Here is a 20,805-nt window from a genome sequence, read left to right as displayed (position 1 = left end):
TTGGATTGTGAAGTTTCGTATTTTTGTAATTTGTAAATGGCAAGTTAGAAAAAAATTAAACCCTTCCAAGATGGACAATAAATAAGACCAAAATATTTTATGGTAAAGTTAAGAGCGTAAGAACTATACTTTTTTAGGAGATGTGATTATTGGATTAACCAATCAGAAATCGTCTGTGGCACACACATCTCTGTTTTTATAGATATATAGATAGAAGATAGATAGATAGATATATAAAGTGAGGTGTGTATGTGAGGACACTTATTAACCTATTTACTCCACAAATTTTTTATCTAAATACATGAGACTTTGTATATAAAGTATTCAATTATGTTGGAAATATTTTAATCTGTTTTCATCCTGAAAATGGGTTTCTAAGAGGTCAAAATATAATATATTGATATATGTGAGCTATCGGATTTTACGTTTGTCAACTGTTTTATGAATGCGCATGCGTGAATTGTTCACACTACAGATTACTTATGTTAAGAGTAAGTAGTTTGAAAACACATTTTACAAATTGTGTCACGCTGGTCTAATGATTTTAGTACTTATCTCACTGTCTATAGATTTTGGTTTTGATCGCAGCGAGGATTTGTTTTGTTTTACTTACAAGAAATGGACTGTTAAAAAAAGCATAATATTCATATGAGCACGTCTCAGTTCTATCCATTTTTAAAAATTTCTTTTTCTACGACATTTAACGTTACTTTTAATACCGAGCAACGCCGAGCATCCTTGCTAGTTGTTGTGGTGGCAACCACTTATTTGCATATGCGAATAACATAACACTATAAATGGCAAGCCTAGGTTGGCCTTGGGGTGTCTTACTCAAATGCCACCAGAAGTGACGCCGAAGAGCGTACATGTCCTCCCACCAAGACTCTCTGACTAAACACCGTCATTTGTACATATTGTAAATATACCTTTTCTTTAATACACTTATTATTGCGTTATCTTGTTGTTTGCGTCTTCATTGTATTTCCTTACTAATTATTGTTCAACCTTGCAACCACAACAGTTGGCGACGAGATATGAAGCGTCAAATATAACAGTTTGACGAAGAACTATTTAAAAAAAAAGTACAACGCAAAGGTTGACCATTTTTTTTAAGGAATGCAAAGTGTTTGACGAGCAAACGGATTTTACGCTAAAGAGAAGTTTCAACTCAAGTGAAAAAAAAACTCGAACGTGGCAAAAGCGACAATTTACGCCGTTTTCTGGGAATCCGACTTGCAAACGAATGTAAAAGTGAATTTTTGTTTGTCGCTACACGACAAATCTTACTAAAGGACCAACTTGCAAACGAAAAGCGAACTTTGTTCTGTCGCAAAAACGACAGGTCAGACCCGTATTACGAAAAGCAAGGAAGTAACCCACGGAAAAAGTTCACCAGTGGATTCTAATTACTGTTCTCCGTAAACAAAACAACAACTAAAGGACTTTTTAATTAATGTTTTGGTTGACGTCGGTACTAAAAGGAAATACCACAGCTAAAACTAAAATTCAAGGAAAGGATTTTTTTTCTTGAAGTTGTCACTGAATAACGGATAATACAGTAAAACGTCACGGGGAAAAAAGGTAATCTCAATTTAAGAGGTATTTTAATTACTAAAATACTAGAGAAAAAAACCTCAAAGAACTAAATGTACTGCATACATTTATTCAATTGTGACTCGATAAAAAAAAAACTTTTATTTTGTGGAAAGAGTTACTTATTAGTAAGTGCCAAAAACGGAAAGTCAATTCCATTTCGTGATTCCAGATAAACCTGTTTTATTTTTTTTTTGCAGCGTGACTCGCAAAAAGAATATATTATTGCAAGCAGCGATATTATTATTGAAGACAGGAGCTTACAGCAATTTGCTTTTTTGTTGTAACCCAAACCGGTGTATAGTGTACATGGTACAATATATTTTTATTAACTACACACTAAAAAAACAAAAAAAAAACATGGAAGACTTATCAAAAATGTTCATGCAATTTTTACAAGCACAGGCTGAGCGGGATGAACGCAGACAAGCTACACAAAACGAGCTTTTGCAAACACAAATACAGGCACAGGCTGACCGCGAGGAAAAGAGAGAGGACAGATTATTGAAATGGCAGCAGGAACAAGAAGAAAAGCAGAAAATGGCACAATTAAAGTAGAAAAAACTGCAATTGGAACAGAAAGAAAGGCATAAGAAACTACAATTGGAATATGAAGAAAGACAAGATGAACGTTTTGTTAAAACACTGGAACTACTAAAGAGTAATCGAGAAAATGTCGACAGTGTTAATTTCTCTCATACAACTATTTTTAATAGCATGGACACATTTCATTATGTGCCTGAGGAAGAGAAGAATTTTGAAGCATACTACACAAGATACGAGGATGTTTTTCAACTGGACTGTAAAAATTGGCCAAATAGTCAGAAAGTGAGCCTCTTACTCAGAAAATTGGGTACATCAGAACACAGCAAATTCGTAGATTACATATTACCTAAAAAACTGCGGAATTAGAGTTCATGGAAGCTGTAAAATTACTAAAAGAATTATTTAATCCAAATATATCTCTTTTTCATAAAAGATGGCTGTGCATGAATCTAAGAAAGATGGACAACCAAGATTATTTGACATACGCATCAGTTGTCAATAAAAACTGCGATAATTTTAAGCTTGCAGAACTAACGGTAGAAGATTTTAAATGTCTAATCTTCGCTCAAGGGTTAGTTTCCACGAAAAATGCAGAAATACGCAGACGAGTGTTGTCTAAGCTGGAATCTGAGCAAGATTTAACCCTCCAGAAACAAGCAGAGGACTGTAAAAGGCACCTAAATCAGATAAAAAAACGTCATATCCAAGATGATGATCATACGACAACAGTCGAAGAGGAGGACACCATAGATATCATATACGAATCTTTTAATTTGGAACCGCCTCAAAATGCACCTGAACTCCGAAGATCAGATAGGAAAAGAAAAGTGAATGAACCATTAATGGTAAACCCAAAAAGAAAAAGATATTGAAATCTGTGTGACTCCAAATCTTGGGAGGGGGGTGTTGTGGTGGCAACCACTTATTTGCATATGCGAATAACATAACACTATAAATGGCAAGCCTAGGTTGACCTTGGGGTGTCTTACTCAAATGCCACCAGAAGTGACGCCGAAGAGCGTACATGTCCTCCCACCAAGACTCTCTGACTCGACACCGTCATTTGTACATATTGTAAATATACATTTTCTTTAATACACTTATTATTTCGTTATCTTGTTGTTTGCGTCTTCATTGTATTTCCTTACTAATTATTGTTCAACCTTGCAACCACAACACTAGTGTATATATGCGTGTGTGTATGTGTGTGCGTGCGTCCGTGCGTATGTGTGTGTATATTTCCTTAAAAACAATTGGCATTTACATTCATGCAAATGGTTGGTTTCTAACAGTGCCACATACCCAATATCTTCACCAAAGAAATAAAACTTTCATGTCATAAATACATAAGTCCAGTCACCATAACAATGTAATTTGTTTGGTAGAAATCAGCCTAAATTCTCGCCCTAAAACTGAAGACCCACTACTCAAAACAACGAGGTATTACAAAAAGGCTGATTGGGAAGCCATCAGGGAGCTCATCAGAGATGCCCCATGGCAAAATATCTTTACTCTTCCAGCGGAACAGTGTGCAAATGAGACAACTGAATGGTTCAAAACTGCTATTGAAGCACATGTTCCCGCACGGAAATTCTATAACAAGCCCCACTCTCCCCAATGGTTTACTTCTGCTTGTGCAGCTGACATTTGTCAAAGGCAGCATGCGTTTCGAAGATTCAACCGACATAAGTCCAGCTCAAATAAACAGAAGTTTATAGAAGCTAGAAATAATTGTAAGAGAGTGATAGTGACAGCTAAGACAGATTACTCTGAAACCACCAGAAAGCGCATCGAAGCACAGAAATTAGGAACCCGGGATTTTTGGAAAATCTAAAACAGCGTAGTAAATAATGGACAGTCAACTATTCCCCCACTAACAAACAATCATGAGGTTGCTTGCACGGCAACTGACAAGGCTAATCTGCTTGCCAGTCGGTTTGCCTCAAACTCCACACTGAACTCGGTACACCACTCACTCCCTGATTTTCCTCTGCGAACAGACGTCACACTTGGCGATTTGAAAATCACCCCTTCTCAGGTACATGCTATTATAAAAACCTAGACACTTCAAAAGCATGTTGACCAGATCTCATCCCGGCTGTGCTATTAAAAAAATGCTCTGCCGAGGTTGCTCCAGTTCTGTCCAAACTTTACAATAAATGCCTTAACGAATCTTGTTTTTCCGACTGCTGGAAAACCGCCTCTGTGGTACCAGTCTTCAAGAATTCTGGTGAAAGAACTGACCCACTAAATTATCGCCCCATAGCCTCCTCCCGCTTTTCGACAAAATATTTGAGTCCCTTAGTTAATCAAGCCCTAGTCCAGCACCTAACAGCTGCTAAACTCCTGACTGACAAACAATATGGATTCAGGCAAGCCCGTTCAACAGCAGATATCTTAACTGTAGTTTCTGAACGTATATACCGTTCATTGGATAAAACAGAGGAAGGTAGAGCGGTGGCCCTTGATATATCTAAGGCTTTTGACAGGGTATGGCACGATGGTCTTCTAAGGAAAATTAGATCATATGGAATCACTGGAAGAATTCATAATGTAATTAAATCCTTGTTAAGTAATAGAAAAATCAAAGTTGTCCTCGACGGTCGTACATCCAAACAATATGACATAAATGCGGGTGTACCTCAGGGGTCTATTCTTGGACCTCTATTATTCCTGATATTTATAAACGACCCCCCTGATAAAATTGTTTCGGAGATGGGTATATTTGCCGATGACACCCCTCTCTATAACAGATATGAGGGGAAAACAAATGAACACATATCCAAGGAAATGGCAGAAACACTAGAGGATGACCTCCAATCCGTAGTGGAATGGGGACAAAAATGGTTGGTCACATTCAATGCTGCTAAGACTAAGCTTGTTTCCTTCAATAACTACAAGAAACCTTCTCTACCACCAATAGCAATGGAAGAACACATTGCCTGAAAGTACGTCTTTTAAACTCCTCGGCCTAACGTTTACAGGGAATATGAACTGGAATAGATACATTGAGAGCATTGCCAAGGCTGCTGCAAGGAAGGTTGGCTCCCTCTACCGTGCTAGAAAACTACTTACGCCTGCCAGTATCCTATACCTCTATAAGGCAACCATTCGCCCATGTATGGAGTACTGTTGTCACATCTGGGCTGGTGCATCTGCTGCTTGTCTCTCGCTCCTGGACAGGGTTCAAAAGAGAGTCGCCAACCTGATAGGTCCTGAACTGTCATCTAGGCTTCAACCTCTGTCCCATCGACGAGATGTTGCATCCCTCTGCCTGTTCTACAAATACTTTAATGGTGAATGCTCTGACGAACTGCAAACACTTGTACCTCCCCGACGTAACTACCCCCGACAAACCCGACAAGCTACTAAGTCTCATCCCTTTACAGTAGAGATCCCTAGGTGCAAGAAAGCCTTTTACTCCAATAGTTTCTTCCCCAGAACTGCGGGTCTTTGGAACTCCCTTCCGGGATTCTGCTTTCCCAACTGCAATGATATGCAGAAGTTCAAGTGTAATGTTAACAAACATCTTTCTACTCTTCTCCCTTCATAATGACCCCGCTAATTAAGTCCCTGATAGTAGCCCCCTGCTTCAAAGTGGCACTGTGCCTTGTTTGGGGTGAAAATTGAATAAAAAAAAAATTGCAATCACGATCTGATCCATTTGTAAATAATAAAAAAATAGAAGGCACCACTTTTAGAACGCCAATTGTATTTGAAACCTTAATTCGACAAAATCTTTTTTCCTAACTATTCCATATAGTTGCAACAATAGATAACGCTTGTACTAACGGATGTACCAGATAGAAGAATGAATAAAATACAAACCAGGATTATCATCACAGCAGGTACAATGAAGGACCAGATGGCGTTATCCTCTGGAGTCAACCAGCAACTGTACGAGAAAATGTAGGAAAATTAGGTGTAGCTTTATATAAATAGCAATTACAATGTAATACGAAAACATTATTAACACCTGATGACGTTCATCATCAAGGATGACCCTGGCCATAAAACTGGCGCGTCAGTCTTATTCAATCACTGAAGTTTCTACACATGTAAGTCAGCTGTGGGATGATTCTGTAGCAGAGATGCTGACTTCTCTGAAATTTTTCCTTTCAAATTGCAACGTTCTGGCCTGTAGGACTAAGTTGATTTTCGAAGTTATCTCTCTCCGAATGTCTTAATCTTCTGTATATCTCGTAAGACCATTTCTTTAGTTGGTCTCATGATGCCTATGATGTCAGTTAATCCAGTTCTATTCTGATCTAAATATATTTTCATTATTCTTAACTGATACCGAGTATAATGTTTTCTTTTAATTAATTTGTCTCTTTGTTCCTGCATTATTGGATGACCATGTTTCACCACTGTTATTGTTATTGTTTCTATAACTCGTTGGAGTTGAAAAGACGCTGCATGGTAGTTTAAAGGTCGACCAGTTAGCTCAATCCGGCACAGTTTTAGCGAGTACCCGGATAATATCAGAGCTGTTTCTTGTCCAATCAGTGTTGTTTCACCACACTCTCTCATAAATATGTAGTCGTTGAATACTTTCCAATAGACTATCTACTCTTCATGATGCGTATTTTTTAAAAGGCTGGTCATAGATACATTAGCGTTTTTTCTTAATATCTTTTGTAGATGCATTTATAAACTTCCTCAATATTTTCATCAACTTTTTTCCAAATAATTCTGCTTTCCCTCATTTTAAGACCGTCTAATCACTAACGTTATGGATTTTCATAAACACATCTTTTAGTTCTTGTGGAGTATGGTTGGTGCAATGATATCGCCAGGAAATTCTAGATGAGCAAGTCAATTTTATCATTTATCGAAGGCAGGAAGTAAGAGGTTTTCCATTTGTGGATTAAATTCAACTTTTTCCATGTTTTGCTTTTACAAGATTATCGTTTACTGGCATAATATAATTTTATAATAGATTTCCTTGCTAATAATGCGATAGTTTTATTTTTATAGAGTTGGTATTTTTCATGATCATCTTATTGCAGTAAGTTACACATTTTTTTAAGTGGTCAACCTTGTTTCGCTTTAAGAACGCTTTTCTGTATTTTGAGAAAATAAACATTTCATTCATGCTTACCAGGTAGTGTTTGCAATTCTCTTTCAAGAGTCAAGTTGCCTGTATAATTATTAGAATGATAGAGATTTTCCTAAGATTCCAGTTTCGTTTCCGGCCATACAATAGACCTTCGTATTTCTCTATATTTCCCCCCTCAGCTCTGTTTAACGGGAATACTAACTCCTACTAAGGTTGCTACTTTCTTCTTCCTCTTCCTGTCTTATATAACTATGTCAGGTTAATAGCTCCGTTGTCTAGATATGTAGTTGTAGAGCTTGCATAGTCATAGTATATTATGTATGACTTATTCGCATCTGTTCTCTCTAGTATACGTTCGAAAGAATTTCCGTTTCATTCGATATTCGGAGCTTTACGCCCAATGGAGATATTTACACACTCTATTGTCATTGATTGAGATTGTCGGACTGACTTCCTCATCTTGGTTGTAATCGTCACAACGTTTCGGCCGTTTTGCCCTCCGGCCTTCATCAGGTGTTTTGTATCGAACTGGGGAACCGTTTGTTAGGAGTCTCGAACCCAACCCTTTATTATTATTACGGGGGTAACTGGTTCCCCAGTTCGATACAAAACACCTGATGAAGGCCGGAGGGCAAAACGGCCGAAACGTTGTGACGATTACAACCAAGATGAGGAAGTCAGTCCGACAATCTCAATCAATGAAAACACCTCATCTCAAAAAAAAAAAAAAAAAAAAAAAAAATACAGACAATTACACTCTATCGTGTTGCGTCGTATAGTAGAAGTCCCAAGCGGAACCTCACAGCTGGGTATCAAGTGTCTCAGACTATTTCTCTGTGAAGAAACCTGCACTTGTGATTGATGTTGAGACCAAAGATCTTAAAAGCATTGATCATCAATTTGTCAATGAATTGACCCCCTTGTATTCATGCAAATATATCATGTTGCTTCCTTATAGTTGACAATTTTTGCTTTCCTTCTAAATAAGAAAAAATAAACGATGCAAAATTGTCAGATCTTTATTTTAAGAAGGGCTACAATTCACTTTTTGTTTTATATTTCGCTGAATGAAAATTTTTATGCCCGTGCTTTTTAGACATCTTTTATTTCGCAAATCTACCGACATAGAAGGACTTTCAGATGTCAGAATTCTTTGTGATAATTTCGTTTTTTAATTGAATTTTCCTTGACTCCTAATGAGATCTTTTTGATGAGCATGTGGACGTTTTTAACACTCGATTCAATGCTAAAAATCAATGTAAACTTAATATTTGTTTAGATGTTCTTACTGAGTAAAACAATGATTCCAAAATAAAAACAGTGTAGCATGGCCGTTAACACTGGTTAGCAGCAGCAGCCATACGCAAATTACCAAGTCACTGTGTTATGTGACGTTACAGCAGAGATAGAAAGCATACCTGCTATAAGTAGCAGTGTTCGAAGAAAGGGGTCGAGACGTGACGAAAGAAGCACATGTTCATGACACGTGGGTGATGTCACGGCAAAGACGAAAAGTCACACGCGTACGAAGAAGGAGAAATAAACTATTTAGATATTTACAAAAAATGCCTCGAGTTTTTTTTTTCATTTCTTCTGTTTCCTTGCGATGGAATCCGCAACGTGTTGGGGCGTTAAAATGTAAGAATACAAAGTGTACAACATTACAGAAGTAAATAAACATTTAGAACTGGTAATTTTCGATAGACTGCAACAAACAAAAACGAGGGCATAATCGTGTGGAAATTCAAGGTCTGAGACGTTGCGCAACTCTAGCTGGTGTACTTTTGAAATGCGAGAAGAAATTATTCGACTTTTCAAACAACAGGCACAAGATACTACGTACGACCAACACGTATTCTTTTTACCTTTCCTGTGTTTAAAAAAGGAATTCTAAAATGCTTAAAGCTCCAGGTTTTGCACAAATCACAGCCAATAGACGTTATATAAAATATTGAATAATAAAAAAATATATAGATTTTAATAACAATTTGAGCCGATTTTGCACAAAATAGTGACGAAACTTACAATACTTCATTGCCAAATCCTTTTGTCTGCGTACTGCCGAGACTGATGCCAACAATTACGGCCGGTAAAACTGAAAAAAGTAAAAAACAGTAAGTGAGTACATTAAACATTTAATGACTATATTAAAAAGAAATAAAGAATCTCTCTCTCTCTCTCTCTCTCTCTCTCTCTATATATATATATATATATATATAAATACATACATGTATGTATAAATATACTTATTACAATAATAATTTTAAATCCCTACTGACACCAGTGTTTCATCCTTTTTTATTACATTTTTCACCACAAACAAGACACATTGCTACATTGATGTAGGGGTTACTATCAGGGACTTAAGCTACAGGGGTACTAGGTAGAGAGTTGAGCAGCAAGATGTTGATTCACGTTACACTTGAACATCTGCATGCCAGTACAGTTGGGGAAGCAATGATCCGGAAGGGAATTCCAAAGTTTAGTGGTTCTGGGGAAGAAACTATCAGAGTAGAAGGCTCTCTTACGTCTAGGGATCTCTACTGTGAAGGGGTAGGATTAAGCTGCTTGTCGGATTTGTCGGGGGTATTTACGTCGAGGGGGTACAAGTGCTTGCAGTTCGTCGGAGCATTAACCGTTAAAGTACTTGTAGAACAGGCAGAGGGGATGCAATATTTCGTCAATGGAACAACGGCTGAATCTTAGATCACAGTTCAGTTTTCGGGAATCATCAGTGCAAAGTGTCACGATTACCACCGGTAATATATATGTACATATATATATATATATATATATATATATATATATATATATATATATATATATAACATCAAGAAGTAAAAAAGAAGTTTACAAGACAAAAGCTTCTAACAATTTTAAGCAAACATAATTATTAATATTTATATAATAACCACAACTAAATAAAAAAGCTCAATACAACCAAAATAGAAAATAGAGCTTGTCATATAAAACAAAATTTAAATCTGTTAATTATACTTTACAAGAATTTATTATTCGACAGAATACTCAGATAATATTTTTTATTTGGGTATCCTGTTGAAAAATTTATTCTTGTAAAGTATAATTTACAGATTTAAATTTTGTTGTTGTTGTTGTTGTTGTTGTTCATCATCATCATCATCATCATCATCATCATCATCATCATCATCATCATCATCATCATCTTCTTCTTCTTCTTCTTCTTCTTCGTCTTCTTCTCTGCCTCTGTCTGTCTGTTTCTCTCTCTCTCTCTTGTCCTCTCTCTATATATATACATAGGATATGACTACAAAATCAGAATTATCATTAAAACAGTAAATAATTGAAGAAGTAAACAGAAAAAAAATTACACGAGCCCTATGTGCTGTTAATAACTTGCCCTATGTGTGAATACACTTTATGTAAGATTTCAAATGTTTAGACAAAAATTGTCTGAGTAATTTCGTAGAGACCGCAGAGATAAATTTTTTATAACTTGAACCCAAATTGTGACCACTTAACATTTATTATTTTGATTTGAGATCAAAATAAAATGTCCAAGTTACCTACATCTAAAATTTCAAGTATTTAGACATAAAATTTGCGGAGAAATTTGGTACAATTTGCGAAGGTCAACTCTTTCAACATTGACATTTTGGAAGCCAAATTTTCACCTCGAAACAGATTAAAATGCGTGCCGCATGTCTAAATACCCGGTATGTATAAATTTTAAATGTTGGACCCAAAATTGGCTGAGTAGTTTGCTAGACACCGCAAACGTCAAATCCTTCGACATTTGGCAGCTCAAATTTTCGATCCAAACAGATTAAAAAGCTCGCCTTATCTCTGAATACCCTTGATGTAAAATTTCAAATTTTTAGACCAGAGGTCAATTTTTTTTAAACTGTGGCCCTTATTTTAAACCCTTTACGTTTATTTTTGAAAGCAAATCAAATTAAAAAGTTTGATCCATGCCCAAGTTGCCTACATTTAAAATTTCAAGTGTTCAGACCCAAAATTGGCGGAGGAGTTTGGTAGAGTTTTCGAATGTCAAATCGTTGAACTTTGACCCCTTGACAGCCACATTTCTGGCCGAAATCTCATTAAAAAGATTTTCCCAAATCTCAATATCCCTTATGTAAAATCTCGAGTCTGTAGACTTAAAATTGACAGAATTATTTGGTACGGAAATGTACACAGACAGACAAACACACACACAGCACACAGATATTTTCACTTTTATAGATATATAGATTACGAAAAATATGATGTTAACACAGCATTATTTAATACTAAATATGTAATTTCAAATATTAACTAGACTTATTGAATAGTTAGAGCATTCTTTTAATTGTATGATAAGCGAATTATTTGTATACGTCTGCTGAACATCCACACAAGATACTGTAAATTAAAAGATCAGTTTTGTTAATATATATATACCAGGCACTCGGTTTAATATTTTCAAAGACACTTCAGTCTTTATGTCTAAATTCACATATTTCAAAAATATAGATATGAAATATAGTTAAATATTCTTCTGATCATAAAAGAGGACCATAGACGCAAACGATTTAAGATACGTAATGTTTAGTTTTCTAATACTAGCATATTAAGCGATGCTTTTTGTGTAAAGAAAATGAGCTTAAGCGTTTGGGCAACGTTTGAACATTGTTAACTCACATACTCATCTTAGCAACAGGCGAATAGCAGAATAGTTAGGAGTCCCGACTGCCACTTAGGCGGTAGAGGTTAAAACCTTCCTGCTAATCTAGCCGCACTAATAAGTTATGATACAGAGAAACGGTACTATATGTGGATGGCTATATATATATATATATATATATATATATATATATATATATATATATATATCTATATATATATATATGAGTGTGTGTGTGTGTGTGTGTGTGCATAAAAGTAAAAGTGTCTGTCTGTTTACATTTCCCTACGCAATAACTCTGTAAATTTTCAGTCTACAGACACGAAATTTGATATACAAGGTAGTGAGATTTGAGAAAATCTTTGTAATCCGTTTTCGGCCAGAAATTTGGCTGTTAAGGGCGGGGTCAAAGTTCAACGGTTTGATCTTTGAAAACTCTACCAAACTCCTCCGGCAATTTTGAGTTTAAACACTTGAAATTTTAGATATAGGTTACATAGACATGGATGTAATTTAATACCTTGATTTGAGCCCAAAACAATAAATGTTAAGGGGCCGTAATAGATGTCAAATTAAAAAAAAACATTGACCGCTTCGGTCTCTACCAAATTACTTAGAGAATTTCTGATCAAAACATTCGAAATTTTACATAGTGTATTCAGACATAGGGCAAGCTTTTTAATCGGTTTGGGTCGAAAATTTGAGTTACCAATATATAAATGTATGTATGTATGTTTGCATGTCTGCCTAAAACTTTCGATAGAGGCGATGGATATTGACAAGATCAGTATCGTTTTGAAGTTCGACCCTTCGAACGAAAAATATCGAAAAATTGGCTAAAAACATTAATATCTTCATCTTCAACTGGGCACTTTTCTACAGGGGGTCGCTTTTTTCGCCGATATTTTCGAAAGTCATCCTTTTCTTCCAATTGTCTTACTTTAATTAAAACCTACGTCACTTCCAGTTTGGCGGTGTTCGTAACAGCAAATACGTCAGTTGTTTTTCCCGTTCTTTTCCTCCTTGGCGGTATGAGTTCAAGCCTGCCTTTCTACTACCACTTGTTTTTTGCTCAACATACACCTCCGAATTCCTGGGTAACGCCGGGCACCCATGCTAGTATATATAATTTTAAAAATATAATTATCCACTGACACGTGTTTCGTCGTCTACGACTCCTCAGAGTGGCTGAATCTAGCGAGATTGGAAATCGGGACGCAGTGATAAGAAGTCTAAGCCTCTTCCACTGAGCTATCTCGCAGGACTACTAACGTATCGCGTTTTTTTTACGTAAATGTTGTTTGTTTGTTTTTGTTAGCGATACTTATTGAATAAATTATATATATATATATATATATATACGTATATAGCAATATATATATACATATATATACATATATGTATACATATAGATTATATATAAATATATTATATATATATATATATATATATATATATATATATATATATATATATATATACAGGTGACTACAAAAATAGAACCAACATTCTTCTTTATAAACTAGTTATTTAAATTCTTTCCTTTTCTCTTTAAGTCAACGTGTGCAAAACATATTGGAAAACAATTTCTTTCCCAAAATAACTGCAAATTAAATAGATAACCCCATAATTTATTATACCGTATTTGTTCACACTGAAACATTTATCACAATATTCTGTGGATCTGTATTAAAAACACCTTGTTAAACTTTGTGACATATTTCCATTCTATGGAGGTCAGGCGCGAACGAACACCTCACAATTTTATTATACTATATTTCTTCAAACTGAAACATCATTATCAAAGTATACTTACACAGACAAATATGAAAAGTCTTTATTAAAGTTTGTGCCTATTTCCATTCTATGAAGGCCAGGCGCGAACGCAGACCTCGCAATTTTATTATACCATCCCTATTTAAGTTAAATATACTTATCAAAGTATTATTATGTAAATCTATATCAAAAACACTTGTAAACATTTTTTTTTTAATTTTTAATTTTTTTATTTCCATACTTTGTGGACCAGACGTGTACGAAGGCCCCACAATTTTAATGAATCATCATTATGCCAGATAAAGCACACCCATTCCTGTATCTCGATACATCTTCTATCATTATATGTGATCAATTTTCTATAAAAGTCAACCATATAGGAGCCTATTCGTGACCAGACACACACAGACGTTCAGCTTTATATATATATATATATTTTTTTTTTACAATGTGGTTACCACTTATCAAGGGCCGGAAGCCACTCAGGGATAAAGGTTATTGTAAGGACAGTATGTTAGTGTGGGTATTTAAAGTGTCTACTTAAGGGGGGGCGGTTCATCAGGAATTTGTTTACGTTGGACTTCATCCAAGTTGTAGTGAGGAGGGAAGCAGGCAGACGGAACAGAGTTCCACAGGCGTGCAGTTATAAGAAAGAAGCTTTGTTCATGGAATCTACGTTTTGATTTAGGCACAGATAAAGAGTAGGAAAGTTTTTAACAGTAGATTCAGCTAGACGGATGTTTTTCGTAAAAGATTGGTGAGGGGTGAAAAGAGATTGGAGTTCAGACGAGCACTTGCCATGGAAATAACGATAAAACAAAGATAGGCTTGCAACTTCTCTTCTGTGGGAGAGATGTTGCAGGGAAGAGAAAAGGGCATCCCCCACTAAGTCACGAAGTCTATTTTGTACTCTGTCAAGGCAGGATAGGCTGTTTTTAGCAGCTCCTACCCAGATATGGCAGCAGTATTCCATCCTTGGACGTACTTGGCTTTCATATAGATAGAGAATTGCATCAGCAGTGAGATATCTTCTGGAGCGGTAGAAGGATCCCACCATCTTTCCAGCGACCTTGGCTAGAGACTTGATGTACGTGTTCCATTTCAGATCAGGAGTGAATGTCAAGCCCAGAAGCTTGTCAAAACATGGGGCTTCTCCTAGACGAGATCCATCTATTTCAATTGATGCCAGATGGGGATCAGAGCGTTGATGATGTAAAGGTAGGAGTTTGGTTTTAGATGCATTAAAGGTAACCAGACACATCTTCCCCCACTGTACCACTCGTTCGAAATCAGAGGAGAGAGAATCAGAGAGCTTTGTCATTTACAGCCTTTGATGTGTTGCCGTATATGGTCGTGTCATCAGCATAGATGTCAACGAATGATTTAAGTATGTGTTTAGGGAGATCATTGATATAGATAAGGAAGAGAGTTGGGCCAAGGATGGACCCTTGAGGGACTTCAGCATTAATACTGTGGGCCTCTGATTTTTGTCCATCAACCACTACTCTTAGGAGCCACTCAGAGAGAAATGATTTAATGACAGAGAGAATATTTCCAGTTATACCGTAGCTGGAAATCTTGTGAAGTAGGCTTTTATGCCATACCTTGTCGAAGGCCTTTGATATGTCAAGAGCAATTGCCCTGAAAAAGAAAGCCTTCGTCAAGAGATTCATTAACCCTATGAGATATAACCGTTAGCACATCTGCGGTAAATCTTGCAGAAGGGAAACCATATTGCGTGTCACTGAGAATGTTATTTCTGCTGAGGTGGTTGACTATTTCTCTATTTAATATGGATTCCAGCAACTTACTCATAACACACAGGAGACTTATTGGTCTGTACTGAGCGGGAGATTACCTGTCACCTGAGTTCTTAAATACTGGGCATACTCATGAGGTTTTTCAGGGTGTTGGAAAACACTTCTCCTTAAGGAAACGCTTAAACAGTTTCGTAAGTATGGGAGCAAGTTCTGGTTGAAGCTTTTTTAACACTATAATTGAGATGCCGTCAGGGCCAGTTGCTTTACTGGCATCCAGGTTCTTGATTAGCTTGGCGACCTCACGCACAGATATTTGTATGTTACCTAGCATGTTCTGTGTTATAGGAGGAAATAGGAAATATGGGGAGTTGATGGCCTTCGTCGCATAGGGTAGAATTAGCTGCAAAGTTCTTGGCAAATAGTTTGGCCTTGTCCGAAGCTGAGGAGATGACCTCTGGCCCGTTGATAATGGTTGGGATAGAACGCACACTTCTGTTCAGGATCCTATTTGTTATTTGCAAAAACTGGTGGGAACCAAGCCGCTGGTCAGCTACTTTAGATTTAACAGACTGAGCATATAGCTCTCTTGCATTTTGTTATTACTCTTTTACAGTGGTTGCTGGCAGCTTTAGTCTCAGTACATCTATTAGTTATGGTAGTTATGGAAAAAGTAATTTCTGTGCGCGATGGCAGCAGCACATTCTGGGGAGAACCATGGCTGGCTGTTAGGTTTTTGTTGGAATTTTTTAGATGGTATGAATCGGTCTATGCCTACAATTAACCATTCGGTCAGGTCTGATACTATAGAGGACACATCCTTTTTAAACATGAACTACAGCGGTAGATCAGGTATAAATGTACGGAAGCTTTCCCAGTCAGCAATGAAGTATCGGTATACAGTACGGTGGAGGGGTACGTCTGGGGACTTATTACATTTCATTTTTATCTTAACTGATATGATGGAGTGGTCGGAGGATCCTAGAGGAGAAAGAACGAAACATTAACATAGCTATGGGGAAGTTGAGAGAAAAAAGGTCTAGGAGGCTTGCATATTGACCTGTAGTATCGGGTACACGGGTGGGCTCGCGAACACTCTGATTGAGGTCATAAGCAATGGCTAAATCATAACAGAATCTCCCCTCATCGTCCGTCTTATTTGAGTGGGTCAGCCATTCCACGTTATGGACGTTGAAGTCATCACAAATGTGGATGTTAGCCGAGGGGTGTGCAGACAGGATGTGGTTTATTTTCTCAGATATGCTCTTAAAGATAGTAACTCCGCTGTTGTGGGGCCGATAGAGGGCACATATAAATGCAGTGGTGTACGCAAGTGCAACCCGAAAGCACATATAAGGTAAATTAGGATCTTCTCTAGAGATATCCCTGCCACATGGGAAGCCATCTTTTATGTAGGCACATATTCCATGCCCATGGCGATATTGGGGGTCAGATTTCGATGTTAAATTAGAGTATCCGTTAATTATGAACTCATCTAGGAAAGTGGTCGGCCCTATTCCAGTTTCGCATAGAAAGAATATGTCCGGTGTCGTCTCCTGTAATTGGGTTTCAACCTCTGGAAGGTTGCAACGTAGACCCCTGATGTTGGAGAAGGAGACCTGGTAGTAGGGGTCTACGTTGGAGGATGGTTTCTAGGTTTATTCAAGTTTTTTTCTGGAAATGTTTCATGTTGTGGTTTTGGGATTTGTGGAACAGGTCGGCATACTTCGTTAGAGCAGTACAGAGAGGGAAAGTAAGAAAGAAAAAGACAGGATTTTTTTTGTAGCACATGAAAAGGTAAAGCCGTAACAATTACCTACTAGTATGGCATCAAGAGGCTCCACCAGAGACTACTGTATGGTCCATAGTCCATTCACCAAATGGCAATACAGCAGTCCCAGTACTTTGCGCATGCTGATAGGACAGCCTCCTTAGTGGTTAATCCAAGGTTCGCTGATTACCAGGCAAATAACGTCAGCCCAGACGAAACGTTTACCTCCAGCACCCTTGCTAGTGACATGGCCACAAGTATGACATAGAGGCAGAAAAATTTCCGATAACTCAGACCAAGTACTACCGACCTTTAAAGCAGCTTTTTCTTCACCCTTTGTCAGAAAAATCACTCATTTGAATGAGGACTGAGGGGCAAAAGAAGAAGAAGCGAGAGTTACTGGAGCTGCCGATAACACATCCACTGTATTATATATATATATATATATATATATATATATATATATATACATATATATATTGTACCATAATATCTGACGACATCTGACATAGATATTTAATGAGAAAGAAAGAGAGGTAGATTTAAATAGAGAAAAGGAAAACGATCTTACGCCAACTAAGCAGTAATAACCACGGGAGTCTCCTAAATCTTGAAGCGAAGACGACTGTCAAAGCAATTGCCATGTCGATTCCTTCGGCGAACATCGTGAAAAATACCACAAGGAAGAAATACTGTATTAAAGCTGCAATGGCTGTACAAACACCCTGAAATGAATAAATTATAAATAAATAATTTATTGTGTATATCCGTATATCTAACAAAAAACAAAAACAGAAAACATTGCGGTTGTGTTTATTATGACTAGGGCCATGACAACAGCATATTCTTTTCATTGTTTTGACTCTCGAGTGAGTATCCGTTTATATCTTATATGCTTTTTTATAGAGTAACGTGGTTCTAGGTTGATTAACTGCGTCTAACTGTGTAAGTATATGCTCGAGAGTAAAACAATGAAATGAATAGGCTGTTATCATAGCCCTAATTATGTCTAATTCGATAAATCCAAGTACAGGTCTGATTTTTTTTTAACGAAAATCTTTCCAGACAAGGCATGTAGCAACTTAATGTAGGCAACTATGCAATATTACTCTAGAGTCAAATGCTTGCCAACGATAAGTGATAGATAGAATAGATTCTAACCCAGTAAATAGCAATTATTCCTTCTTTTTCAGAAACATCGCCCCTTAAAGGTAAGGCTTAAAGCACAAAATAATGGAAGCGAGAGAAAAGAGTAACGAAAACATTCAGCATGTATTTCTTAGTTTAAATAAATAAGACCCATGTATCAATAATAATAACATGTAATTTTGGATAGAGATGGCGATTGATGCCTATTGTGTTTAACTTTCTGTCTCGCATATCGTCGTCATTATTATAACATTAAATTCCACAAAATGTATTCCTACCTCGTTCACTGCATATTTTACTTGTACGCGCTTGAATGTGATCATTCCCAATGTAACAGAGCCGCTTACGTTGGATAAAGATCAGCAACCATATGCAAATGACCAAGCCAGGTGCGCGATGTGAAAGCAGACATACAAAAAGACACGTGTTCAGAGAAACAGGTATTCGAGACGTGTTCGAGACGTGTTCGAGACGTAGATGATTCGAGACGTGTTCAAGACACGAAAGAGCGGAAATAGACGTATTACCAACGAGCCCGCAAGTGACAGGAAAAGGCGCATTATAAACTTGGCCAGACAAAGGCAGAGCACCTCGTGTTCGATGCGGTAGAATCTTGTCAAGCAAAGTTGCGTACGAAAAAAACTTGAACAAGATACGAGGCGTTATACTGGAAGTGCCCGTAAAGAAATATCTGTTGTTTCAATTGAAAAAAAGTCAGCCGAATTCTTTCCTTGATTTTGTTTCCATGCGACTGTGGGTCGTTAATGTTAACACGTAACGATTACGTTACATCGACCGAGTAAATGCATTAGGGAAATATGTTCTTTCATTTCCCGAAAAGGACTAATTCCAGAAAAAAACTGATGGAAGAGAGCGGAGATGTATTTAACTAGATCTTTGTTCCAAATTGCTGCGTTTAAACCTTGTCTCACACATGTATAAACCATCTGGCAGTAATTATTACAAAGGTATGTTTTTTACTTGTACAAGTTTTTGTCATGATTCTACATAACTACTGGAACACCGCTTGAAAATCTCTTAACCATACCTAAGAAAAATAATAACTTTAGACAAGAACAGGTGGAAGATAGCCGGCATTTATTCAATTTGATCTTTGGTTCAAATTGTTAACCATTAGAGCAAAAGAAAGAAAGATCGATAAAAATAACATAACTTGATTATTTGAAGAATGTAACGATGTATTTTATGCCGGGGACAAAATTTTGATCACAAGACTAAGGTTAGAAAACAGAAAATCAAAAGAATTAAAAAAATAAAGCGCAGTTATGAAAGTAAATAGGAAATCCAAATTATTGCACTAAAAAGGCAGAAATTGGTCTCTAAATAATCCTTAATAGATATCAAGTATAAGAAGCTGGGAACATAAAATTTATGCAGAAAAAAAACAGTTAATTAATATAAAGAGATCCTCGTCCAGTCGCCTATGCTTGACGTATTGTCACCATATCTTGGCTGCTGCATCTGCCACTAGCCTCTCCCTCTTTTAAAGGGTAAAAAAAGAGTTTTCAATCGAATAGATCACACTTTACCTCTTGTCCCATCACCGCAATGTTGCATATCTGTGCTTACTTTAAGAATATATTAATGGAATGTACGCTGATTAACTTGTTGCATTTGTGCCACCTCAACGTACATATCCCCGACAAACCCACTGAGAAACAAAATCTCACCCCTTCACTGTTGAGATCCCTAAATGCCAGAAATCTTTCTACTCTAATAGTTTCTTCCCTCTAATAGTAAGATTTTGGAATACCTTCCTGCTACCTACTTCCCTGGCTGTTCTGATATGCAGAAGTTTAAATGTTACGTAAACCAACATCTTTTTAATCTTTCTTAAGCATGGCCCCAAATAGTAGCCCCTACCGTCCAAGTGACGTTATACGTTGTTATAGGTGAGCATTAGTAAAAAAAAAAGCGAAAGAACAGAAACAAAAGTTGCTGACAAAGACTAGCGAGTAAGAAGTTTACATTACAAATCCGAACACTACAAACAGATGTTAAGCATGGGGTATTGTTATCACATCTGGTCTGGTGCACGAAATACTCATGTTTCTCTTTAAGCAAACACCCCCAAAAGGGACGCTAAGTTTAACAAGCTTTAACTCATGTCCCATCAACGAAATGTTTCACCTTACGTTAAATTTAATAATTATAAACGTTATTACGCTGTATTCGTACGAGTAAAATAAACAGAAGTATGCAACAGTGCGACGATAGTTTTGAAAAGATGAGCAGAGAGGGAACTCAGAAAGAACCTATAGGAGTAGAAAACATTCAGGCATCTTTGGATCGTTACTGCGAAGGTGTGGGATTTTGCCGATTGATAGGTTTGTAAGAGGTATTTATGTTATGGGCCACAAAATTCGAAAAAAAAAACCACATTCAATCGTGACTAGTAGTTTACCGTTTTTTCAGAATATTTTTTTATTTCACTGTGGATACAATTGTTGACTTCATGTTGGAATTATTTGAAATGCAATCGAAT

At 36.8% G+C, this 20,805-nt stretch overlaps 1 protein-coding gene across 3 annotated transcripts in view; it reads right to left on the bottom strand.

Annotated features, from left to right (window-relative positions):
• LOC145246173 (uncharacterized) overlaps nucleotides 1–20,805 on the bottom strand; it is a 422,674-nt gene that overhangs the window by 73,541 nt on the left and 328,328 nt on the right. For all 3 annotated transcript variants that reach the window (XR_013863104.1, XM_080108045.1, XM_080108046.1), the window contains 3 exons: nucleotides 17,722–17,875; nucleotides 9,227–9,296; nucleotides 5,968–6,034 (listed from right to left, as the gene is read on the bottom strand). Coding sequence is in view for 2 of the 3 variants with exons in the window: in XM_080108045.1 (XP_079964171.1) it covers nucleotides 5,968–6,034; nucleotides 9,227–9,296; nucleotides 17,722–17,875 (291 nt within the window). In the remaining variant the exon portion in view is untranslated. The remainder of the gene's footprint in view (nucleotides 1–5,967; nucleotides 6,035–9,226; nucleotides 9,297–17,721; nucleotides 17,876–20,805) is intronic.

This window comes from Euprymna scolopes, chromosome 23 (assembly GCF_053919585.1).
Source record: "Euprymna scolopes isolate OS-2025 chromosome 23, ASM5391958v1, whole genome shotgun sequence".
Classification (NCBI taxonomy): domain Eukaryota; kingdom Metazoa; phylum Mollusca; class Cephalopoda; order Sepiida; family Sepiolidae; genus Euprymna; species Euprymna scolopes.
Note: the sequence above shows the minus strand (reverse complement) of the source record. Positions and strands in the feature narration are given on the sequence as shown.